Raw genomic sequence first — 26,956 nt, 5'->3', positions numbered from 1 at the left:
CACTCAGCTAGTTGTGCGCCCTATACTTTAGTAACCAACATAGCATCAAAGAAACCAAACATCTATTTTTATATACAAAAGAAGACTTCATACTCTATCGAAGGAAGAATAATGCAAGAAATGTATAGCTAGTGCAAGATGGTCAAATTTTCTTAGACCAATCATGGTCCCAAGTGTATTTCCATATAGACCTAATTCTGAACAACCAAATGATGCATTTCCTTATTCAAGCTTGGACTCAAGTGATCTCGAGGTATAGGAGCTGTGGATCTAATATAAGGATAAGATAATGCTTTTCTAAGTCGCACCTTTCCACTCTCACCATTCCAACTGACCACATCTTATCCTACCCTCCTAACCTCTCAGCATTTACCACCTGATTAGGGTTGACTTGTCTTAGAATTGATACTAAACTAGAACTGGTTGCCAAATTGGCCTCAGGTCTTGTCTTCACTACATGGCTCAGATATGAGAACTGAGGGAAGAAAAGGTCATGGGGACCTGGCTGGCTTGCTTACTTCAAGTGGCTTCAGCTCTTTTAGATTCCTTTTAACAGTTCCTAAGGTTGGATTGGTAACCGCGACAATTACTTCTTCATGCACATGTGAAAGAATAGATTCTCTCTTTAGTTATTATTTCTATGCAGCCTCAGACCTAGTAAATGGTCTTTCAATGATCTAAGAAGTATCAAAGTTATCAGCTCATGGCTCCTAGGGAAAGAACATAGTGGAGGATGACAACATTTTGAGCCTACAACTTTATGAACTGAGCAAACCCTCTGCTAATCAAGAAAAAAAGAAAGATCATCTCTACTTGGTGAACATAGTCAAAAGTTAGGCCAAGCTTCTCGATGGATCCGCGATCTAACCAGGTCAAGTTTCTGTACCAACCCTAGAGGAAGCATCTTCAAAATATAAATCATGTGTATTAATATAGTTATTACTTCTCTGTCTTTGCAAATACACTCTGATTTAGCTATCCTTTTATCTATTCATGTAGCACTCTTCCTTTTTTCTCCTAGAGCAAAAATCCTAAGAGCTAATGCCACTTAAGACTCAAAAAATGGACTCCACTTATAAACAAAGGGGTATGACCACCAAGCTAACACTCAGGTCATTATTCATATAGGATTTCAACCATCAAAAATTTTCACTATTAGAATTTTTGTTACTTAATGTGACAGCTTGCATGTTAACTCATTCCTGCCACTATCTACTCAGATTGTTGGGAATCCAAGAGAGTCAGGGTCTCCAAGATTTCAAACACCATAGAGGATTCTTGCTCAGCTTCCCTACTCCAATTCTCCTGCTTTTCTGGTGTGGTGTAGCCACAGCGATGGTTAAAAATTCATTGTTGTGTGTCACCTAAACCTACTTGCAGAACTCCTCTATTCAGGAACTGAGATGACACTAGACTTTGTATCATATTCAGGAAAAGCCAGCCAAGCAAACTTAATTGGATCAAAGTCTTGGAATACACTTGGAAGAGTCAGAACTCTCAAAAGTTTCTTAAATGCTATATCACTCGAGGAGGCCCTCTAATAAGAAAAATCCTGTCTAATGCCTTTTTTTAAAGGTTCAACATTTAGAACTACATCTGCAGACTGCAGCCAAAGATGTGCAATAGCCATAGACTTTTTTAGACACGTGTCTCGCACTTATGCTAAACCTTGTATACAACTCTGGTTTGTAGGACTCGCATTGAGAGTGCTTCTATCTTGTATATAGGGCTGATGCCCTTGCAGTTTGTATCTAGTTACAATGATCCATAGATACCAGTTCACTTCTAAATTCTAATTGTTCATAGACTCAATATTAAATTGACACATATCTCAACCTGTTTACCTTTAATTTTTCAGCCAATCAGTAGATTCAACCTTCAAGAGTTTAAATGTGGTCTAGCTTGCTGCAGTCTAGGGATCTACTAACAAGATAGCCATCAAAGACTCAAGTTCTCCAAACAAATGTGGACTAGCTTGTTGCATGTCGCCTCCCATGCAACCCAGGGGGAAAGGCCAGTATCACTGATGGAACTAAAAACATTTAATCCACAACTAGGTTTATATAAAGCTTTCCGTGCCAAGGGGACAACCCACAATCAAGGAATGACATCTTAGTTACTATTCCAGTTAAATTTGCCAACAGAAGGATGAAAAAACAATTTGCCAAAACGAAAAAATAATAGAACAAACTAGAGGTGGAGCATTTAATATTAAACCAAAAATTTGTTATTTTTAACTTGAATAGTTTGTCATTACAAGAGAACTCAATTTTCATATTTGAAGACATTATAGGAGCAAAGACCATAGTATACATTAGACCGCAACACTAAATGTTCAATAACATTGATCTCTTGATCAGACGTTGAAGGCACTGGCCTCATAACTAAAACCAAAGGCGCGCCATTTTACAGTTACAACTGGGGTAGTACTAGTTGAAGATGCACTACACATGAAACTTACTCATCCTGGATGATGATGGCCTCCTCTGCCACTCCCCAGCAGCAGCTGACACGTTTGTCCCCACAGAATGAGGGACAACAGCTCTGCAATGAAAAAAAGTGATGAAAATAAAGCCCAACCTGATAAAATTAGTATTCTAGTATGTTGACGTTTGAAGAAAAGAATGTAGATATTTTGGGAGATGGTGGGGGGGGGGCGGTAAGTTTATGACAAGATAAATTTAACTAACATTAATCAGTAGCCATAAACTACAGATATCTTCTTGTACATAATTTTTCTGTATCTCACCTACATTGGGTCGTTTTTATTCCCCCTTCAGTGCTTTCCTCAACTGACAGAAGAATAGGAAGCAAGCACATCCCACACGTAAAAAAGAGCATATATTAATTAATCATCAGGTAGTTAGAGCTAGTACGGTTAAGAACCTGGTCCATGAAAAAGTCATCCAAATGTTAGCCCTCTAGTGGACCAACAACAATGAGATTACAATTGCAAATGATTATGGTGACCCGATGGAGGATTTATGTTATATAGTAGGATTACTGGAAGACGAAGGCTCTGTATGGAGTTTGCTTAAAATTTGCTATCCAAGGGGTTGCTCCTGCTTTGTAATCTCACTCAAACTTGCACAAATTATTTTTTACCACATTGTCATTATCCTGAATATATAAAGATGACACAACTCAAGTTGCTTAAGTTCGTTTAAGGAACATGCTATATTTAATATGAACTTCGTAACGCAAGATCAGCTGATATTTTCTAGTCTACTAGGCCTGAGATTTGGAATTCACACTTCCCAGGCAACACTGCTTATGTTTTTTTAAAAACCAAATTGTGCAATCTGTGTAACTCATATTAGGATCAAAAAGGCATAGGATGACATAAATCACCAAAAATGATACCTATGAATTTCAAAAAAAATAACACACAAGAGTTTATATTTTTAAAACAACGCACCCTGCATCTGACTGGCAGTTGATACGCAAGAAACAGATAACATTTTTGAATGTGTTCCTTCAAATAAATTCTATAGCTTGGTCCTAAAGGTGTGTGTTGTGAACCAAATGTAAGGTCTGAAGTCAGCTATTCATTAGAGATTTTCATCCCAGGCATGTCTTTTCAGTTGTTCCATCCTTTAAGGCTTATCTTTCCCCCCTCATAAGAGGGCCCAAAAGGTATAGCTTTCAAATCAGTACAAGCCGTCAATCTCTCTCTGAACAGAAAGAATATTCAAAAGGGCGCGATCTAATAGGGCTTCCATATTATTCATCTTCATTGCAAGCAATATCATTCATCTTTTTTCTACTGCCCTGAGAGCCTGATTCAATGTTAGGCTACGGAACTTTGTAAATGATTTCTTTTTCAGAATATTGAGACCTTCCTTTTAGTGCCTCAGAGGCAAACAAAAAGGAAAGCAGTGAGGAAAAGAACGAGAAGAAAATTGTTTGAGAAACAAACAGGGTCTTGAGTGAGTTGAGGGTGGACCCAAAGCATGGAACAAGGTTAGAAAAATTGGCAAGGCATTCTCATCCCTTTATCTCCCTTGCCTTCCTCCCTTTCTAAGATTTAAGCACCTCTACTTTAAGATTGAAGAAACTGCACCAGTCCACATCCATGGTTTCCATACAGAGATTGAACTAAGAGTATCTTTCAATTTATGAAAGAGGAAAGATTACAAAGTTGAGCTGTCTTGGAATCAAAGAACACACCAAATGCCACACTGCCATTTCTCCACCCCATTAGCTACTCTGTTAAATCCAGATATCAAGTGTTGTGACTCCATTCTTGCAGTGGCATTTACTCAAACTAAAAAACGCATGACAGGTGAGGCTTGAAGGATGAAATTCTCTAGAAATCTCTTCAGTTATCTGCTACTGCAGAATGTTTTTTGCATGGCTAATATTCTAAGAAATCCTGTTCTCCATTCTTTAGAATGAGAGTGATAGAAATCACATTAATGGAATCATCAGAAAGGTCAAGTGCATCCCACATACTCTCTTTTAAGGTCCCCAAGAAGATTGTGAGACAAAGAAATAGCTGCAAGGCCTTATCCCCTTTACCGCCTCCATTCCCAAAACTACCACCTTGATGTCCTAAAATCTTCTTTCAAAATCCATGGCCTCCGGTTCTCCAGTCCCCTGAATATAGTTTCTACCTATGCTTACTGGGATTTTAATGCTATCTTTCCAACAGTACTGCCATTGATGCTATTGCTTCCATTTTTCGAATGCACTACATGAAAGTGGTGGTGATCTTATTTCCATCCTACCGGACTGTCCTCAATCAACAGAACCATGCAATCTACTCTCTCACTACTCATATCAACTACGCTATCAACAATACAACATAATATTTAAAGGTTCTCTTAAAACAAAATTAGATTATTACTTGATGAAAAATTTGTAATCATCATAATTAATGCTGTAATAATAATTTACAAGCCTACTCCCTCCCATTTTTTGAGTTAAATTTGATATGTTTAAGCTTTAAGTAAAGAGAAAACCATTAGTTAAAATTTTTGTGCAGGCATTTAATACTTCCAGCTTATAGATAAATTATCTTTGTATGGAAGTGATCAACAGAATGTGCTTTTTTCAGGTCAAAACTTTATCCATTTGTGGAAATAATTAAAGAAATTAAGTGCTTACCTTGGAACAGGTGCATATGATAAGAGTCATCCAGCTCCATCCCTCTGGTGAATAAGTTGATGAACATTCAGCAGCTTCATGCAGAAAATACAATAATGGAGGCATCAACTGCATCTCATAATTTCGTGATGAACCACAAAACTTGCAGGTGCCGCATTCAGCCAAGTCAGTTGTAGCCAAAAGTGGATTACCACCATATGAATACCTATGGAATAGGGAAGTAAAGGACAAGAAAAAACATTTAGATTTTCAACGACAATCAAACAGAAATACAAAAAAAAAAAGATCAATCCTCAAAAATCAATGGGGCAGATGTTATACGGAGGATTCTTACTGTTGCTTCTGATCAACATCATAAACTAATATGAAATCAAAAATCATTTTTTTGAGGTTATTTGCCTCATCAAGTAAATGTAAAATATATTGCTTTAATGGTTTGATATGATGTTGTGCATGATTTATGGTCTAAAAGCATCCGAATTTGTTGAATTTTGGTTACACATGTTTTATGATGTCTAGCTCATGATCAGTGGTGTAGATTTCAATTTATGTGTCTTTTCATATAGTTTAGAAAACTGATATTATTAACACTATCATTCTTATGCTCACATGATATGGACTAGAGGCCTCAAAAATACATGATCTTTTGTTTCTTAATGGTTTTTGTTTTTGTTGTATAGGTTAATAGGATTGAGACCTCAATCCTTTCAGAAGGAGAGTAGACCAATTATATATATATGCGAGTGTGTGCGCGGACGTACATATGTATCCATGTATTTATGTACGTGTATATGTATGCATATAGCATGAAAAGCATGAGTTGAGCACCTTGGATCTGTCATTTTTGCCCATGTAGAGTGTTTCTTAAAAAAAATTGTTTTGTAAACTTTAGAAACAAGTATTCAATCACGAATAAAAATGTGCAAAAATACTTCACCATGCAAATAAATTCTGCTACTCACTCTTTGTGATCCTCTCTTTCCCACATAGTTTGTTTCTTTCTCTTCTTTCTATCCCACTCTCCACCCCACCTCCTCTTCCACCCATCTGATCCAATGCCATGTCTCGCACCCACTCCCTCCAACATCCTCTTCAATCCATCCAATCTGACACCAAGTCCACATTCTCCTTCTGATCCAAGCAGAATAGCTTTGCTCCATCCTAACATCTCTATTCTACAAGGAGAAAGGTTGGATCTATTGTTGCCGAGCTATCCAAATTCATATTGACTCAAACTTAACCTCAAAGCAGTTGTATATGATTCTTTCCCTCTCTGACAATGGTTATATGTGGTGACCCACGCAAGGACACATGATCCAACTTTCTCTCATTCCATATGCCAACAATGCCACAGCCTCCTCATTTTCTGCCAACTAACACTAATTATCAAAAGGAAAAGCAGACAGGTGGATGTTGTCCTCCCACTATCATCTAGTTTTGGGCAATATAGTATTTCCACTCCCCCCGAACTGCCATGCAGATGTCTATCTACTTCAATTAAAATGACAAGACAATATTGAACAAATTAAATATGATTACCCCTTGCACTGCAACCCCTAACATCCAAATATCAGGTTAAAATTGACTGACTTGAGCATCTATCAGTAAAAATAAATTTATATATGAAAAACTATTTAAGTTGTATGACGTAGTAAATTAATTATTCAAAAAACATGCAAAATAAATTAATTCTTATTTCATATTTAGTTCCCATGACTGTATATATTTAGTTATTAAAAAAAAACAAGACATCCTTTTATTTAATTGATTTTTTTGGTTCATATGTCCTTCTAAGGCCCCTCTAGGTGATCGAAGGATGCAACATGTTAAATGCACAATATATCACATGCATCACAATTGCTAGATCTTCAGGTCCTTGACAGAATGAAAGCAACCCCATGGATATGTTTGCTGAATGGATGCTACAATAGGCTTTATACATGCTATAATGCAGTACAGCTAAACTCGTATACATCTTGACAAAATTAAAACCCCTCTACATTATTTTTTTTCTTTTTTTACAGAAATTATCATAAGGAGACAATATCCAGATCTGAGTGTTAACATAACATCATATTAGCAGCATTTGGCTCATTCTGGCAGCATAGCAGTTGGTTCTTGTTCCATGCTTAGTGTTCTTTTTTGTAGGGGGTCACTCTTTCCCAATTTCCCTTAACACCCCAAACCTTGCTGCATGCAGGATTTGAACCCGTTTTGTAGTACTCAGAGGACTTTACCAACTTGGTGAGCTGACACCTTCCACGCTTATTGTTGCTTGAGCAGCAGTTTTTGTAAATGTTGGAAAATGATTTTCATGTGTGTATAATGTTTGCACATTTGGTCTCTTACATTTACAGCAAGTTGCTTACCTGGTATCAATACTCCACCTTTTTTGCAACCATGTTTGTGCGGTTAAACCAGATGGCAACTAGTAAGAATTGCTAGAATAGAGGGGGTTTGGAAGATAGACTCATGAATGATAGATGGTCTGCCAACTTTGATAATTCATGAATGTGCAACAAAGACCAGAAAGGGCACTAACATGAGTAGCCTAGAGTTATGTTGAATAGCATGGAAGAATAAAGCGAGGACCTAAGAACACTTGGACAGAAGCTGTGAGAAAAGTTTTTGAAATAGCTTTTATTGAAGGCGCACATGATGCTTGATAGGAACAACAATGCAGGATATACAAATTGGACCATATAGATGGGACAGAGATTATCAATCATGTTACGTATATGCTTGACCTTTCAACAGGGAAGTTTACCAATGACAAAAGGTGCCATTTAAGATGATATTAATTGCTGACCTTATGATTTGAAACAGCACATTGATTTAAAAGCAATAGTTGCTAACCTTACTGAATGCAACAAGAAAAACAATTTACGTATCTGCTAATATAATATAGATGACATCAAAAAGCAACTGCGAGAAAAAAAAAATGCAATGCTAATTTATGCCAAAAAATATGCAGGCTACCTCATCATTTAGAATCTGGATACAGTGGCATCTTACTGAAATCAAGGATTTAGATCTCATGGTATAATATTGTGCCGTTCACTGGTCGGTACAATATGTACTACTGTACATAGCGAACCAACAATGTCTACTGGCTGGTAGCAAAACTAAAGAAAAGGGTTGTACAAACTAAAAACACATTTGAGCTTGGTACCGAGCAGGATCGAATTAGCACAAGGTTGGTATATGCTGGTTTGCCCATGAGTCAATCCCAAGAGGTGCCAGGTACTGGTTCTTGGCCAGTACGGTATGGTACAGACCAGTATGTCCCACTGTTGGAATCCTTGAATAGGAAATATATTGGCAAAAGAAATTGCATCAAAGCTATTTAAGCCACATGTGCATATAAAGATGTGATAAGCTAACTCAGAATGCTTGTCAAATATGAAACATGCGGAATGGAAGTAAAGCAAAAGGCAACTTGAGGAGAAAATAGAAAACGCCAACACCACCATCATTTTTCTGCAACACTTTCCATAACTCATCAAATTCCTCGCCTTTGTCAGCCTCTCTTATTACCCTTTTTGAGTTAATTCAAGATCGAAATCTTTCAACTCAAATGTCTTTAATTGAATTTTACTTGATCGAGTAAATTTGATAAACAAGAGTCACATAAATTACAATACCTGAAGCATTGCTCCGGATGTGCATCCAACTGTTTCTTGAACTTCAAATAAGTCCTATCAGCACCCAAAGCTCTATCATATTCATATGTTTCTCCTTCCCACTTTTCCTCATCTTCAGTATCGGTAGCAGTGCTCTGCTTTTCTTTAATAGAAAGTGAGGAGTAGCTAGCACAGATAGCATCTTTGTCACCAGTGGATTGCTCCTTCTGGGAGTAGATATAAAAGCAAGGCACAACTGCAATCATAAAAGCAACAGTAAATGCAACTGCCACAACTTTGTGCAGTTTGAAAATCTAAATGCATCATAATTTTGCAAACAACTTCTTCACCCACGCAGGGCAAACAAAAACCTGAAGTTCAGCTTTAAGACTTGTCTTTGTGGTGCAAGAAAGGTCCGGGAAAAAAGGTCTAGTTTTTTTTTTTGTGCCACAAAAAAGTCTAAATTTTCACAGTTATTGTAAATGAAAAGAACTAGATGTACCAGGCATACTGAGATCATTTACTCTAGGCTTAGTTCCCATGGCTTTCACAGTAGAACCGGAATGTTTAGAAGTGCTTTGTTTCTTGGATTGAGAAGCCAGGGAAGAAGCTTCTGAAAGAGCCCGTGCAAACTCCTGCAGATCCATATCACTGTCACTCTCATCTTCCTCTCGTCCAGAACCAGTAACTGACGAGTCCTCCTCCAAATAGTTGTTGGTTCTCAAAATGGGAGCAGGATCTTCCTCCAACGGCTTTGCTACCTGCCCATTACCATCCAGCTGCATCTCACTATGACACTTCTGAACTCGAAGAGCGCGCCAGCTGCAAAAGATTGTTCCACCCAAAACTTTAAAAGTATGACAGCCACAATTCATGGCAACCAAAAACGGATCGAGCTGAACCTTTAGGAACAAACCTACGAGGATCACTCCCACATTTCGGCATTGGGCAACCAAGAACATAGATCACACGCTCTTCAAGATTCAATTTTGGCGACGAAATTGGAGCATAAACCTGAAATGAGACGCGGAAAAAGCAAAAAAAAAAAACACTATAAATCACACCAGACTGAAACTTTTCCCGAAAAAAGGATAGCTTTTACATGGCTTGGTTTAAAATACACAAGAACTGGCCTGTGCCACCAGACAAAGACTCCTCCCGCACAAACTACACCGAAGAAGATCGTCCTTAATACCCAAATCTGGAGTAGGCCAATCCTGAGGGGAAAAATAAAACAGATGATATATCTCAGATCTTGGCAGCGTAATTGGCACCCGATTGTAAAATTTCGACGCGTGCAAGGGAATCTTCCTCTAAATTCATCAAAATTTGGCTCTACTTACCGGCAATCCACCAATCTTTGTTGTGTAATGATCGGCTTTTTCACGACAGTCCTCTGCCCAAGGCCCTGGCATGCCCAGTATGATTTCCCCCATCTTTTGGCCTTCTAAAACTCAGAAATCTTTACTTGAAAAGATTAAAGATACCAGCTTTTTAAGTCCTAAGCCTCCAAATTAGAGAGAGAGAGGAGGGCGGCGAGGGGTTTAAGGGGAGGCGAGTAGTTTGGTAGGGTTCAACCCGGTATCACGACCCTCCGGTCCAGTGTACCAGATTGCGACACGTCAGCGAATTGTGGATCCGACGAAGATGAGGCGCACACCACAGGGAGATGGGGGTAGCGAGGGTAAGATTCCGGTCACCAGCCCAATTCCATAAAGCCAAATTTAGATTTTTTTAAAAAAAAATATTTTAAAAAATAAGACTTGCTTCCGCATATTATGGGACTAAAAAAGGAAGAGTTTTAAAATACTGGACACATAGAGGATAAGATTAATCTTGATTTTTTTGAAATTTAAATATCTTTATAAGTTAAAAACTCCAACAATCTATACATATATTATCTACTTAATACATACATAGTAGTATAGCACTTAGTGATATATACATGCCTTTTTAGGGTGCATCCGAAGAAGCAACTTTTACATAGCATTTATTTGAAATTATTGTTTCATACAGAGTCATGAGTTTTAATGACTACAATTAATGAAATTGAATTCTAACCAACTTTTGTTTATTTCTCATATTGCTCCATCCAACTTCATATGCCTACTCCTATTTACCTCCAGCCTGCATCCATCTCCAAGGTGTTGAAAAAAAAAATGTTTCTTTGTAACTCTCTACAAACCTAGCGAATTGGATCATTTAAGACCTTGAATCACTTTCTTTCTCTGCAAATGCAGAAACATGAATACTGTTGAGACCAAAGGATTTGGGAAGGTAAAGTGAGAAGGGAAGAAACATTCCCAATTACCCACCTACTTGACCTAACCTAATCTATTCAACCAAACTTGATTCAACTTGATTTGGGATTTGAGCCCGAGGTGGTCTTAAGTTGAGGACTTTCTGTCAGAGGTTTAATCAAGTAAGGTTCTAAGTTAAGAGATTTTTAACTAGCATAAGGCTTGTTTGTACTGGCCTCTAACCTGGCGATTTTTGAGCTGTTCCTTCACTTTGATTATATAATATTAATCAGGAATAGAACTCGCGCAAACCTACAAATATTATAAAAATACAGCAATACTTCCAATTTTTATACATAAATATATAAATATATGCCTATTTTATAGATCAACATGGCCTATGCAACTTGTCAAGTATGGAAAGGTTTTGGAAATATATCTAATATTTTCAATATGCTACATCAAGTATTCATGTTCGACTAGATTATCCAATTGATGATATGTGATCATAGTGGAAGTCTCTTCTAACAATTACTAAAATTTAATTATTATGCCGAGTGCACCCACAAGAGGCAAATTGATTTCTTCCCTTAGTGTAACTATTATTCTATGTTCAATCCTTAACTATTTTTCATTGTCTTGCTTAAGATTAGGAATGGCAATGAGTCAAGCATGGGTCGGATATGCTATTATCTATACCCGTCCAGTATTTGCTTTGAGGCAGGGTAGGACAAGTAGAGCCTCAGGACGAGGAAGGACGGATAGAGTTAGACAGAGCATGTTCGACATATCCAATCGAGTAAAGCTATAAAAATCAATTTTTTTATATAAAATTCTTCTCTCTTTTTTTTGTCTTGGAGAGGAAATTTATACCATTACCCCAATCTGTCCCCTAGATCCATTGTGGTTCGGTAAAATCCGCCTCATTAGGGTAGGGTAGGATCGGATACCTGATGGAATAGAGTAAATTGCCACCTTTCTTTATGATTGATTTCATGGAAACTTCTATTCAGGCAATGGGCTAAAAGTATAATGGAATAAAAACCAGCAGCTAGGGACAAGAAAAAGTTAGTAGTTAACATGTCTTAAACATAAATTGGTAGTAAAACCAAGGTGCAGATCTCAATTTTCTTCTCTGAATTTTGAAATTGGAAATGTCTTAAAACAACAGATTACGGCAAAAGAGAAAAGGGGAAATGCCTTTAAAACACCCACGATTAAATGACCACAGCCACACTCTTTCTCAAATTATCTAGCGAGCAGGTAAATTTTTTGGCCTCTTTTGTGGGTACCTAATCTAAATTCTAATACCTTGCCTCTTTGAAATTATTCTCCCTTGCTTAATAGTAAATACAGTGAGAGATTCAATTAATTACGCGGACTTAAGATACAGTGATGTTTCCTTCCAATACTAAATCCTTGTACTCTCCACCTCTTCCTTCTATCTTCGCGTTCCCTTCCAATCTCCCTCTACAAACGTTTCTCCTTCGTTGCTGAACCCCGGTCATTCTTATTCTCCCAAAGAAAAAAAAAAAACTCCGAGGAAAAATTATAGGAAATCATGGAAGATCACAAAGAGGTGAGCTTCTATCCTAAATCACTGGCTCATTTTTTTTATTTCTTATGGCTTTCGGATCAAAGTTCCTCCTGTTTTTCCTACCGCATTTCCTTTATTTTTTTCAGTTTATATAATATGTTAGCAATATCCCATTAAATAAATAAAAAAATATTCGCTAAGGAGTGTTGAGGAGTATTCTTGAGAAGATTTGTTATTTTTTCGTTTTTCTTTTATAGCAATTTTTCTTTTCTTGACAGAATTGTAGAAGTGCATTTTTCAAATTTAATTTTTAAAGCTCCATATTTTTGTTTATTTACTGATTATTTTAAAAAAAGAAGACACCATTAGTTTTTGAATCAAATAATGGAGCATGCTATAAATGTTATACACGTCTATCAAACAAGATGATGTTATATACTATCCACGGTGCATCATTGTTGATAGCCATCCATCTCTAGATGTGACCATGTTGTAAGTCTAAGTAATACTATGATAAACAGGACCGATCTTGGTATCAAGGAAAAGTAGAGGTGTGTCTAATGGGATATTAACCAATCTACAATTATTTTTTTATAATTTTTATCCAATCAACAAAAGTTTTTTTTATAAATTATGTTAAAATAATTTTAGGGATTACGTAACAACTTGCATCACTCATAATATTTTTTATAATTTTGATTCTGTGTCAACCTATATTAGTTTTCTCCATTAGCATAATTTTGTTAAAGTGATTTTAGGAATCACATAACAACCTGTATGACGTATAATATTTTTCATTATTAATGAGATCCTATATCAGCGTATATTATTTTCTATGTATGAAATATATATAATTTCTAAGAAGTACCAAATATGAATAAAGAAATAAAAAATAAAATTATTTTTCTTTTTTCTTTTATTTTTCTTATGTTCCCCAAATGTTTTTACAAATTATATGCTATTTACTTACCATTAATGTATTTTTTTCAGTTTCAATTTTTATATAAACTCAAGATCTTTATATAACCATCTACAATCTGAACCGTTGGATGGATGGCCTCTAATTTCTGAAATCTAAAACAGACAGTCGTGATTTAAATTGGCAGGGCAATGGACGGATATCAGTGCCCGCGTTTGGGGAGTGGGAGCACAGGAATAGTTTGCAGTATCACTCGAGGGAATTCTTCCTGGTACGAGAAACCAGGCAACAAAAGAAGGCCACCTTCGCCCCGGCAAACGTGGACGACGACTCTGACCTTCGTGGGAATCAGCAACAACGTCATCTCAGCCATCCACGTGATCATCGTCGTCACCGCAATCGTCGTTTTCAAAGGATCCGTCCCCGTAACAGATTCTCGTACACCGTAAGTCCACCGCGTATATCACTTTGGGTTTGATAATTTAACTTGGTTTTAGGTTGAAAGCTGTTCTATTTTGAGCCAGCTTGACTTTAGTAGGGTTCGAGTTGTATCTTTTGTATGAAAGGATGGCCGATTTTCTTTCACAACTTTGATTGTTGGACCACATCCAATGTAGATCTCAAAGTATTTTAAACCTCTTTATTGATCAATCTGCTAATATTTCAAAATGGTTATTGTGCAATCCAATAGTGCATTCATGCAAAGAAAGCCTAGTTTAGTAAGTTTCCTAATTTAAAGGGCTGCATGGTAATAGATTTTTATGACAAATTTTTTGGAACTCATTTAGTTAGGAAATAAGACAAGCTCCAACATATTTTAAAGCTAAAGAATAAAAGTAGGGTTTAGATCGGCAACAAGCACATCTTAGATAACAAATGGGCCAAACTTAAAAAAATGTTTTTGAGCTGACTATAACCAGGATAAAATTTAACCTATAGGCTTCCATGCTTTGGCATGATACATTTTACGAATGGGGTTCTCTACACTGCTACTTTTGCACTATAATATTATGGATTGCCGCCACATCATCTATCTTGAAGATGGGCAGCTTTTCTTTATCTCTGCTCATGTTGTGCATCACTGGAAAGTGCGTAAACAAGTTCACGGGATAAATGAGAGCCATTCGTCTCTGAGATGGATGACATGACGGCTATCCATAATGATATAGGACCATGTGGTGCAAAAGTTGTACCGCAGAAAACCCAAACTCTGTATTTTCATCAGCTGAAATCTCTTCTCTTCAAAAAGTTTCGGCTGAAATTTGGAGACAGGTTAAATGTTGTAGACCTATAACTTTGGCAATTTGAGTTGGATCGTAAGTCAACACAAATTCAACCAAATGGTGAAACTCAGCTATCCAAATTCTAATTGGTCCAGGTTGATAGTTAAACTCAATCACTTGAACCCGAGCCCAACCCACCTGTATATTTTTCAATCCAAATTAGGTATAGGTTTGGGCCAAGTTAGATCATGTTAGGCTAGGTTTGATCGATCGTGGTTTCATTTGAATTAGGAGCCCATCCTACACATGGCAGGTTCACGCTATTATAGGCAGTAAGAAAACGATGGGGATTAATCTATGGCCTAATCTCTATGAATTGTTTTGGAGACAATGACGAAGATCATGAGCTACTTCATAAAGCCGAAGAACACAAGCTGCTTCTCTGGCAAAGCATGAGATGACATGCTTATATTCTCCCTCATTAAGGAGCAAGAGAATCTTGCTGCTGTTGCTACTGCTACTACTAGTGCTGCTACTGAGGAAAACAAAAAACGAAAATCTTTAAACATTTGCTTTTATTGATCATTTTTGTGTTTGTTGGTTCATTAGCTTCACATCCTAGTAATTATTGATGCACAACTTGTAAATTCACTTATGTTATATATTATTGGCATTTGGCATGCGCAATGCACATACTTTATTCAAGAGAAGAGTGAAGATGAAATAGGTATGAAGGACCCTGACAACATTAGACACCATGCGAGGATATGTAGTTCTTATCCATTGAGAAAGTATCAAAGATTTCATGAGAATAGATACTGTGCGAAGGCTTTAATAAAAGAATCCGGAAAATAAAACATTAGGGCTTGAGTTTGGTCAGGAGTGACCGAATTCTAAAACTTTTGCATCACATATGATAGAAATATGTTCACCATAACCTGCCCCTATTTCTCCTAGGTCCAATTTTGTGTTTGCAACTGTTGACCTGTTTCTAGGTAAAAATTTGTGATGGCAAATATAATATTCTTTTGTCGACAACTAATGAAAGCCCAAGGGATTAAGGACGCACAACCAATTTTGTGTCTTCTTGCCTACCCTCTTGCCTGAAACTCTTCCTTACATATTTCTCTAGATTAATAGTACATAACTTTTTTGGCTACCTATAATCTCTATATTATTCCACAAAAGCAACTGAATAAGATCAATGAGGCAACCACAATTCAGATCATCTTTGATCCGAAATTATGGGAGAGATGTAGAGCGAAATGGTGTTTTCCTCTGTTTGGTAAGTTCATAGGTAGGAATGCTAACTAACAGTCCATCGAGCTCCTGTGAAATCATGGTACGAAAAGTGAATGATAAAGAAGGTAAAATAAATGGTGGGTTCTATTTTTTTTTTAAAAAAAACAAAATAAATATCACTAGGGGCGATATTTATTTTTCTCTATTGGATTACTAAGTGAGCATCACATTTTCATGAAAATACCCTCACTTATATTATATTAATTATATAATTAATATTAATTATTCTAATACATCATAGATATATTAATATATTTATGAATAATATTTATAAATAATAAAATATTTAATATAATAATATATTTATTAATAAATATTGACTATGAATAAATAATAACTAATTATTTAATAAATTACCAATAAATTTAATATAAGATTTATTAATAACTAATATAATTATTTTATACAAAACATGCTAAAATATATTTATAATATATATATATATATAATTTTCATATATGTATAATTAATTTAAAATATATATTGGCTCGTGTAAATATATTTTCATATCTAAAATATTTTAATATATTTTTATGTAAGTGGGTCATAAATGACCAATAAATAGAGTAAGAAATAAATGTTATTACTTAAATTATTTACTTAAAGATATTGTTGGAAATTTAACAATATTTCTACAAAACATTATCTCTAACTAAATATAGTAATTTTTCTAATGTTATTTTTTTAAAATAATTTTTAATCAACCAAATATAATTAAATTTATTTTTCTTTATAATTTTTTTATATAAATAATTTTTATAGATTATCTGTAATCTAGCGAATCCTAGCCAAGAGAATCCTAGCAGTCTTTATACCAATTGGCCAGCTACCACGGACCAATCATTGCTCGTGAGAGCGTTTGGAGGAACCGTGGGGAGTGGAAAATAAAGGAAATTTGGAAGGTCAATGGAACAAGGAAGAGGAGCACCAGACCAAACCCGGAGATTAGCTAAAATTTAGCGCGCCAACGTTGGCCACACGGCCCACACCTACTCCATACGTCACGGATGTGATGTAACGCTTTTTACTATGATTTTTTTTTCAGGTACTTTCTAAAAATCAAACTTTGCATGAATATTTTTAAAAATTAATATTTATATGTATACCTTCTTCAAACACTTATTTTGTTATTCTAATTTTTTTTATTCTTATTTTTGCATATGTACCTATGCCATCTAATACTGTTAAAAAATTAACGATTTCAAATTAAAATAACTAAAATATTCCTAATAAATAGGCACGATCATATGCGGGATCGCGATCGCGAATGCTCGCAGGCAAACGTCCGTGGGATCGCAATCGCGATTCTGATAGTAAAAAAAAAATAGAAATAATAACATAATTTCAAATTTTTATTTTATTTTTAATTAATATAAATATATTTTTTTAAACACAGTTGGAATAACCGTGTACAATAATAAAATTTTATAAAAATATATATATAAATATTAATTTTAAAAATATATTTATATAAAATTTAATATTTAAAAAATATTCATGCAAAAGAAAAAAAAATTATTATTTGCCTCAGCTTTATTCTGCCGGGCCTGGTGCGGTTCTTAGATTCAGCCAGATTTGCATTGAGGTTCGGGCCCACTTCGCGTTTGCGTGTAAAGTTGGAGAATACATTTGCACAGACTCTTTGTAAGAAGGTTAGCGGTTTTAAAATTAATCATAAACTATCTAAATTTAAAATTAACATGATTGAATAAGATCTACGCTTTAAAAAATATCTAAAAACTAGAATTCATATATTTTGATGACTTTTAATCTATGCATCAAAATAGTAAAAAAAATAAATGGTATTAATTACACTGGTATCCTAAACTAGATGGTGATATATATAAGTTGAAAAATGCACTTTATGAATCTTGTTTTACATATTCTAAAATATAGATAAATTCAAATTTACTTGATTCTAATGATTAAATCATAGCAAAATATAGTATTCTGCCTACTTAGTAATTATGTTAGAGACCATCAAAATACATAAACTATGGTTTTAAATATTTTTATAATATTGATCATGTTCAATAATTTAGGATCTCGAATTTCGATAGTCTATCATTAATTTTAAATTATTAACTTCCATTTTAAATAATTAATGTAAAATGTACAATTCAACTCTCTCTCTCTCTCTCTTTATATATGTACACACACATATTCCCAAACATGATTTGTTTTATACGAAGATATTTACATTTAAATTGGTACCTGAGGTTATTTAGAGTATTCTGAAGCGTATCAAAGTAAGTTTTCACAATAAAAGAAACTAGGCTCAAAAATATTGGAAGTGATTTCCATGGTGAGTCTAAGTTATTTTTACCTTTTAGTTGTCTAAAAAGGACCATTAATATCCAAAAGTAAGTTTTTCATTGAGGGAAGAACTTGGCTCAAAAATACAGAAGGCGACATTGATGATGGAGGGCTATAATCAATTCAGCAAAAATGAGTTCCCACCCATCCCTTTATGTGAAAACCGAAAGCCTAACTAAATTCTCCAAACCCACCTAATGAATCCAAGCTAACATATACACTCCCTCCAAAAATAAATAAAAAGCATCCAATCCAAACCATGACTATGATAATTATTTTACACAAATTTCTTCGCTGTCTATTTTTTGAGAAAAGAGTTGGGTGTTCCCTACCAAGAAGAGCCAAGATTTTCTTGGCATCTTGAATTTGATAGCTTATGTGAAATGCATGTTATGAAAAAATAAAGCATGTAGGATACAAAAACAAAGAGAGCATGTGAATAGAACAAGAAAGGTTTTATTGATATACAATTTTTTTATGCCCACATGTAAGTTAGATATAATTACGTATTAACTTCTTAATTAATTTTTATGTTGGCGCATCCACCCTGGTCAAATAAGCTTATACTAGATGGTGGGGCTTATGTTGATTAATCATGGGGAAAGAAATATAGTTTCCTTAGATGTTGGGATGGGTTTTTTTTTTAATCAAAATAGTGAAATTGGATTTTGAATTGATTTCATCATATTATCGGATAAAGATAGTTTGGCTTATCACATCATTGGATGTCACTAGGTTCATTGTACACCTGCAACGCCCAATTTCACCTTTTTTTTATTATTATTTTATTGCTGTTCGCGCCCGACGGATGTGAATATGGCCAAAAAAAATTAGAAAATAAAAAACTACATAAGAGCACAGACACCGACTTATGGCTCACCCAGATAAAGAATAGTGAGCTGCATAAGAGGCGACACAGTCTACAACACCATTTATCTCTATGTATATATGCGTGGCTTAATAGAAGACACACTCCTCTAGCAATATACGAGCATCATGGAGCAGCGGCCTCTCCTCCCCATCATATTTCTGATCCCAACCTCACCATTTTTTTTAACAAATACACGTATTTGGTAAGCGTGCCAACTCACGTGCCAATGAGTCCATTCGTTCTTGGTGACGTGTGCGGCACTTGGTCCCGAGACTACGAATTTATATCGATGCGCGTAAACTTCGACGAGGTCATCATTTTATTTCCCTTAAAACGCTATCAAATTTGCTTGAATACTCCTTCAAATTTATATTTATTTCTATATCCTCATAAACTATTGTTTTTTAACAAATGCCCCTAATATAAGTATAACGATTCTTCTAACACTGTTAATAACAACTATATTTATTTTAATTAAAATAAAATAAAATTTTGAAATTATTTTTTTTTTCTATAACGATTGTCTTATAAATGTTTCTTTTTGCACATCTACTCAATAAAAATATTTTAGTTATTTTAATTTGAAACTATTAATTTTTTAATGATGCTAGATGGCGGGGTACATATGGAAAAACAAGAATAAAAAAATAGAATAGCAAAATAAGTATTTTATGAGGATGTATATGTAAATATTAATTTAGAAAGAATATTTATATAAAATTCGATATTTAGGAGGGGAAAAAATTTCTTTTCTTCCCATCTTTACAACTTAGGCCCCACTTTCCGATTCTTACGTCTCAGTGAGAACAGGGTGTTCGTTGGGTGCATTAGAATACGTGCACCCGACGACAACTCTTTTTTCTTAGCAGTCCTGCCATTTCCCACCAAACCCGATGTGCTCCTTTGCTCCCCTCTCCACCGAACCGCCCAGATTTTCTGTGACGAAAATGCCCTCAATCTTGGCTACAAACCTCATCACCATCTGCCGGCGGCCCAGTGGATCAAAATTTTTTTTTCACATGCACCCTTAAAATCTATCAAATTAATATATAAAACATTGCATCTCATTTCATTCATTTCGTAAAATTATTTTTATACGAGCATACCAAATATCCAGTTATCTCACAATATTTTCAATATTTCTGTTTTCTTCTAATTAATACTTGCTATTTTTTTTATTGTTGAGCAATGAATATTTTCTTTCACTTCATTATCTTAAAAAATAGAATATGATTATGTGAAAAATATATAATTATCAAGTTATCTTATACCAATGATGAAACTATTAATTTTTTTTTCATATGTCGTAAAATAGATATGATATATCACTTACAAACATATATACTAATAAAGTATAGTAAACCATGTGTCGACAGCCCAACGGATTAAAATTCTTTTTGCACATGCACCCTTAAAATCTATTAAATTAATATATAAAACATCGCAACTCATTTCATTCATTTCATTAAATCATTTTTATACGAGCATACCAAATATCCAGTTAGGAGATGATTGGTGAAACAAACGTTCTCTTCAGCCTCTCATTATCCCTTTCCAGCTATCTCACAATATTTTCAATATTTCTATTTTCTTCTAATTAATACTTGCTATTTTTTATTATTGAGCAATGAATATTTTCTTTCACTTCATTATCTTAAAAAATGGATTATGATTATCTGAAAAAATATAATTGCCAAGATCTCTTATACAAATGATCAAAGTATTAATTTTTTTTCATATGCCATAAAACAGATATGATATATTACTTACAAACACGTTTACTAATAGAGTAATGTAAACCATGTTATAATTAAAAAAAAATTATAGTGGAATACTAATTGAAAGTTCTTTGCAATATAAAATAGATTTTATAGCAACCTCGATAATCAAAGAAGTATTTTACAAATAAAAACTATAAAAAAATAGAATTTTTTGCATGAATATTCATCTAAAAATTCAAATTTGCGTGAATACCCTCTTAAATTTATATTTATTTTTGTACCCTCATAAAACACTATTTTCACACAAATGCCCCTAATAACGATTTTTCTAAATAAAAACCATATTTATGTTAATTAAAAAGAAAATATAATTTTGAAATTACTTTTTTTGTCTCCATTGTGATCGCTTTATAAATATATTTTTTTGCACATATATCCATTAAGGATATTTTAGTTATTTTAATTTGAAACCGTTAATTTTTTAACGATGTTAGATAGCGTGGGTACATATGCAAAAATTAGAAATAAAAAAAGAACAAAATAGTAAAATAAGTGTTTTATAAGGGTATACATGCAGATATTATTTTTGGAAGGGTATTCATGCAAAATTCGATATTTAAGGGGGTATTCTTGTAAACAAAATCCAAAAAAATATGTTCATGAATATTTTACACACGAGGTGTCTGTTATTCAAAAATCCCATCATATCTTAAGGAAAAAAAAATCCAAGCAAAGAAAGGTAATTTGGTAAATATATCGAAATGCAAGTACTCGAACGTGTCGTGATCCCGACGAGCGGACTATAAATAGCTACCGACTCTCCTCCGTCAAGGCCTCCCTCCCCTCGCTCGCTGCGCTGCGCCTCCCTCCGCCGCTTATCGTGCGCCACCGTCGCTGGCGAGCTTCCCAAACCCTAGCGTTCTGAGAGATTCGCCGTTAAAGGCCTCGTCTGGATCCCTCAGATAACCCACACGCTTCCATTTTCAATTCCCCGGGTCTCCCCCAATCTCGAAGCCATGCCGGATCTCCGGCTCTCCGATCGGCGGCGGAGCCTTTCGTGGTGATTTCTGAAGAAAAGGAGAGAGCGCTTTCTCTTGGGTTTTGGTTTCTTTTGGATTGATTGAATGATGGAGGCGATCGCGGCTTTAAGCTTGCAGTCGTCTCCTTGGATCGGTTCTGAGAGGACTGGGAGGAAAACAGGCGGTTTCTTTAGGATTCCGAGTGGATTCTCCGATGAGAGGAGGGTTAAGACGCTTAAATTGGGAGATTCGCGGTGGAGTCGAACTGCGGTTGGATCCAGGCACCTGGAGTTGAAGATTTCTTCTTCTTATAAGAAATCCGGAGGTAATTTCTTGAAAAAGTAGCTTCCTTTTTTTACTATTGTTTTGAATAATATGCATCGGGATATTTGATTCTTGCGTGAAATTCCATGTTTTGGTAAGGTTTGGAGTGTGTGAATAAAATAAAGGAAGCTTTTTTGATGCTTGGTCTGGGATATTTGGATTTAGCTATGCTCTGACTTCGTCCAAACTCCTAGCTTTGAATGTTTCTTGCTGTTATATATAAGCTGGAGGCTTTTTAATTAGAGGTAAATATTGTGAGAACATTGTGCGTATCATTTCTATTCTAAATAGCAATTGAACAGATAGGATTTTTTTAAGTTTATCGAGAAACGGATTCGAAGAATTTAGAAGAAATGTTCAACCCTGTGGGTCTCTCTATGTCCCGCTTTCTTGCAAGAAAGATGGTTCACCTTATTTCGTTTATGTTAGCTGTTTGTAAATAGTTACATAAGATTCTCTTGGGCAAAGCACCATAATTTTGCATATGTTAGCTGTGCACAAATAGTTCTGTTAGATTATCTTGAACAGTTGTGTTGGTTTTTTGTCATGCTTTTGGTATATGTGACCATGGGGGCAGTGACCAGTTGTGATGGTTATTTGGCACGCCTGATGAGTGGATATGGATCATAGTGTAAACATGCTTCTAAATCTCCCTGTTATATGAATAATTAGTTGACCATTTGCAAGTTCCAACCTTACTGCTACATCCTTGAGCTGCGTCCTAGAATGAAAAAGGGGATCTCCTAGTGATCTATTTATCATCCATGTTTCTTCAAAAAAAAAAAAAAAATGAAATTGCTGTGATCAGCTAGTCTAAGTATTAAGCTTGCGGGCAGTGATGAGACTGCTCTACTCATTAAATTTTCATTACATTATTTCTAAGGAAGCCAATTCTTTTCAACATGTCAACCCACAGATTTCCATTATCTGTTTATCCTACTTGAGATTATTATCCTGTTATCTTTTACATATGAACTGAGTTGCACATATAGTTCATTTCAACTAATAGACATATCAGATTTACTCCAGCTTCCTACCAGAGTATGGAACTTTCTGCATCCCCGTGTCTTACACATGTTGGTCTTTTCCTTTAACAGGCCGCTCCGATAAACCAATGCTTGATACGATCTTATTGCTATTCTTATTCTTAGTCACTTCAATTGACATAAGATCACTAGTATGATTGATGTATTTTGGTGAATTAAATTTTTCTGCGAGTTAGCTGCTTCTTCTTCTGGATTAGATCATATTATTGCACTTGAATTTCCTTTAGCTGAAATATTTCTCATGGTACATGGTGATGGTTTTGTTGATAATATCTATTAGAATATCCTTTTCTAAGCTAAACTAATTTCTCTTTGTATTTTAATGGCATGTGGGGTCAGATAACTTTAATAACTCAGTTGATGAAGCCCTCATACTAAAGGTACAAAATCATTCTCTAGATGAATGGCAGTAAACTTTTCATAGCTGGGGGAAAGATATGTTGTTGCATTGTTTCTGTCACACCATCATCTGATTCGATGCCACTATAATTGCAGAGAAAGTCGGAAGATGTTCTTCCGTACTTGAATGGACGGTGCATATATCTAGTTGGTCAGTTTCTTTTTCCCATCGATTGAGCAAGAAATGGTTGTCATTGTAACACTCATGATTGTTGTATGCGTTATTATAAAGGTTGGCTATTTGGTTTTATGCAGGAATGATGGGATCTGGGAAGACTACAGTGGGAAAGATATTATCAGAAGTGTTAGGTTATTCTTTTTTTGACAGGTTAGTATTGTAATCGTGATAGCATAAAAGAATAGTTTTGCCTTGGAGCACTTCGCTCAGATAAATCTTTTAGAGCTTAGCTTTATGTTGTTTGTTTTTTTATGGGATATAATTATCCTTTTTGTTGGTGTTGCAGTGACAAATTGGTTGAGCAGGCTGTTGGCATAGCTTCCATTGCTCAGATATTTAAGGAGCATAGTGAGGCTTTTTTCAGAGATAACGAGGTAGGGCATTTTGGAAATTACAATGACTGAACTGTGGATTAAGGTTCAAAATCCCGATCTTTGTTCTTTTAGCTTGAATCTCGTATAGGATAATTTTGTAATTGCTAGATGATAAATTATTCTGCCACCTTCACTATGGAATAGCTGACACAAATGTATGGGTTAATGTTTGTTGTCAATATGTTCGTTTACCTCTATAATGGGAACAAGAAGTTTTGCAATTTATTCTTTTCTTTCTCTATTTGTATCTCAGAGTAAAGTGCTAAGGGACTTGTCTTCAATGCACCGTTTAGTTGTTGCAACGGGAGGTGGTGCTGTGATTCGACCAATCAACTGGTAGTAGACTTGATAGATTAACATTCTGTCTGTCTTACCTTCTCCGAAGCTATTTAAACCAAATTGCTCTGAAAAAAGAAACTATGTAAATTGGGTGTTACTTTTTTTGAGTTATCAGGAAATATATGAAACAAGGGATAACCATTTGGTTAGATGTTCCTTTGGATGCTCTTGCGAGACGGATTGCTGCTGTAGGGACTGATTCTCGCCCTCTTTTGCATCAAGGATCTGGTGATCCCTACAAAAAGGTAGCCAACCTGTCATTTGAGGGGAGAGGAAAAAGACTATTTGTTGGACAATCACATATATAACTTATTTGTTATAATCATGGTTCCAAGGAGAGACCATCCAGTCCTTGAGACTAGGACCCATATGATGTTTATATAGTTCGCAGGCTTCATTCAGGCCTTGCAATTACTTGCTCCCAGTGTCACGGAGACAGTAACTTCTTGGTTGATTAATTATGAACATCCTGTATTTGAAGTTCAAATTCACAGTTATTGTGGTCGAGACACATAGCCAACCTGCAAAAAGTTTTACTGGCTATCACATAATGGTTGCTAGTCAACTATAAAGGATCATGGACTAGGTTTATGTTGCCTGTTGTCAATGGTTGGATGTATACCTGAATATACATTGCTGCAGGCTTTTGTGAAACTCACTACACTCTCCGAACAAAGGGGCAAGGCCTACACCAATGCCGATGCAAGAGTTTCCCTTGAATGTACGTTCAAAAAATGTGCTGTTTACATGTTTTCTTCTCTTTTCTTCTCCCCATTTAGGTCATGATTGAGATATATAGTTCAATTTCAGTTAGGTTTGACAATGGTGCTCTATATGCATCTTAGATTTCTTTCTCTCCTTTCGAAAAATTTTCTTCTTTTATCTCAATTACATGCCCATCTCAAAGTTGACCAATAATTTTCCACTTCCATGCCTTTTCATGATTTGGATCTTTATGTACTATGCTATAAATGCATGCATTCTAGGGAGCTCTTTGGATGTGCGCTTAGTCAAAAAAGAATACCTGTTAACTTGGTTGCTCATTTTGTCACTTTCTGGATCTCCTTGATTTAATTTACCAAACTATATTTCCTTTACTAATTATGCAGATATAGCGGCTCAACAGGGTCATGGTGATGTTTCTGCACTTACACCTACTGCTATCGCTATTGAGGTACCCAATTGTGCTCTGATGTTTAAACCTTTTTACCACTTGAATCTTGTTTTTGCATCCGTTTGACTGGTGGAATTGACCTAGGAAGCTCTTTAAACCAGAATAGTGGATTACTGATAAATTTTCTTCTAATTAAACATCTCTTTTCTGTTTGGCAGGCACTAATGAAGATTGAATGTTTTCTTATAGAGAATGCGGTTGTTAGTAATAGTTCACACCTTCAGGAATGAAGGCCTAAGATTCCCTGGTTCTTGTAGTGTGCCTTCTACCTTTTCACTGATTGTTCATTCAAGTGTAGTACCTACATGGCCCAACCAACTTAAATGAATAAACTTGCGTTACAATGCTCAACAGCTTCAAAAGGGCCTAATTGGCCCTTTAGTTGGCATGTTTGTGATTGTGATGTGGAATAACATATGCAGGAGGCTTGCATTCATCTCATACTGACCATGTATAAGTTCATTTTTTTTATATGATTGTTAGCATAATTTCATATTCTGAAACATTTTCTTGATGTGTAACTTAAATTCCTTTTGTTTTGTAGATCCTGACCTTGGTATGATCTTGCTCTTTAGCTGCTGGTAAACTAAACTTATCATTCTTTTAAGTCATGAATCAAGTGAACTGGGACTTACCCCAATGGTCGCATCTCTGTGCTTAATAAAAGACGATGGGTTCAAATTTTGGAATGGTGCATCCCCAAATATTTAAGCTTGGGAGACGAGTCTCCCTCTCATTCTCTAAGACAAAAAGAAAAAGCTTAAATTAAGTTATAGATAAGCTTTCAGTATATGGTTCTTCACTTAATGCACCTGTTATATGCAGCCAATGTAAAACAATTATTAGTATCAACCATCAAAATATCCAAGAACAATCCTTAATCAAAAAGGGGTGATCCACCTAGTTCATTACTCCTAAGAACTAACACGTAGGTCTTGTTTTACTGATTTTTCTGTTTAAATCACTAATAATCCAGCAGATATTTTTCTTTATAGAGCAAAAAATGTGCAAAAGATTCTATTTTCTGATACTCTATAATCCCTTCTTATAAACACTACCTGCAAGCATTATTCCATTCATAGAAATTGATTCAATTTCTGTGAACCTTTCATGTAAAAATTCAAGGCTAGGGCAACAGTAAGGCTTTAAAGGATGTCAAATTCTTGTCCAGGGCAACGGCAGCCAAGAAAACAGATCACCAGTAAGTGCTTGGTTGCATTAGACAAGTTCCTTCTTAAAAAA

General features: G+C 35.2%; 2 protein-coding genes across 3 annotated transcripts; one reads left to right on the top strand and one right to left on the bottom strand.

Moving 5' to 3' along the window:
* Positions 1–2,197: 2,197 nt before the first annotated feature.
* LOC103717759 (programmed cell death protein 2-like) lies at positions 2,198–10,265 on the bottom strand. Of its 2 annotated transcripts, XR_005515150.1 has the most exons (8): positions 10,076–10,265; positions 9,866–9,949; positions 9,649–9,746; positions 9,235–9,554; positions 8,754–8,988; positions 5,110–5,314; positions 2,750–2,886; positions 2,460–2,544 (listed from the first exon to the last, which is right to left on the bottom strand). XR_005515150.1 is itself a non-coding variant. In XM_008806252.4 (7 exons), exons 1-7 carry the CDS (start codon positions 10,166–10,168, stop codon positions 2,458–2,460), a joined length of 1,122 nt encoding a protein of 373 aa, XP_008804474.1. In that variant the 5' UTR covers positions 10,169–10,263; the 3' UTR covers positions 2,198–2,457. The 2 variants fall into 2 exon arrangements, 1 of the variants encoding a protein (XP_008804474.1); XM_008806252.4 differs by lacking the exon at positions 2,750–2,886 and having other exon boundaries at positions 2,198–2,544; positions 10,076–10,263.
* An 11,415-nt stretch (positions 10,266–21,680) lies between these two features.
* Positions 21,681–26,398, top strand: LOC103717760 (shikimate kinase 3, chloroplastic-like). The gene is made up of 10 exons (XM_008806254.4): positions 21,681–22,205; positions 23,590–23,630; positions 23,746–23,800; positions 23,905–23,977; positions 24,114–24,201; positions 24,455–24,537; positions 24,656–24,785; positions 25,183–25,261; positions 25,650–25,714; positions 25,873–26,398. Exons 1-10 carry the CDS (start codon positions 21,986–21,988, stop codon positions 25,942–25,944), a joined length of 906 nt encoding a protein of 301 aa, XP_008804476.2. The 5' UTR covers positions 21,681–21,985; the 3' UTR covers positions 25,945–26,398.
* The last annotated feature ends 558 nt before the right edge of the window (positions 26,399–26,956 follow it).

The sequence above is a fragment of the Phoenix dactylifera genome, chromosome 15, assembly GCF_009389715.1.
Source record: "Phoenix dactylifera cultivar Barhee BC4 chromosome 15, palm_55x_up_171113_PBpolish2nd_filt_p, whole genome shotgun sequence".
Taxonomy (NCBI): domain Eukaryota; kingdom Viridiplantae; phylum Streptophyta; class Magnoliopsida; order Arecales; family Arecaceae; genus Phoenix; species Phoenix dactylifera.
This window is presented reverse-complemented; position numbering and strand designations above follow the sequence as displayed.

What these genes read in the sequence shown, in the direction of transcription:
- LOC103717759 (XM_008806252.4), bottom strand. Translation starts at nt 10,168, where the DNA reads ATGGGGGAAATCATACTGGGCATGCCAGGGCCTTGGGCAGAGGACTGT. An exon ending in AAATGATCTCAGTATGCCTG is followed by an intron (nt 8,989 to 9,234) that starts GTACATCTAGTT and finishes TTATGATTGCAG; the next exon opens with TTGTGCCTTGCTTTTATATC. An exon ending in TCATATGCACCTGTTCCAAG is followed by an intron (nt 2,545 to 5,109) that starts GTAAGCACTTAA and finishes TTTTCATTGCAG; the next exon opens with AGCTGTTGTCCCTCATTCTG.
- LOC103717760 (XM_008806254.4), top strand. Translation starts at nt 21,986, where the DNA reads ATGATGGAGGCGATCGCGGCTTTAAGCTTGCAGTCGTCTCCTTGGATC. An exon ending in ATGAAGCCCTCATACTAAAG is followed by an intron (nt 23,631 to 23,745) that starts GTACAAAATCAT and finishes CTATAATTGCAG; the next exon opens with AGAAAGTCGGAAGATGTTCT. An exon ending in CTTTTTTCAGAGATAACGAG is followed by an intron (nt 24,202 to 24,454) that starts GTAGGGCATTTT and finishes TTTGTATCTCAG; the next exon opens with AGTAAAGTGCTAAGGGACTT.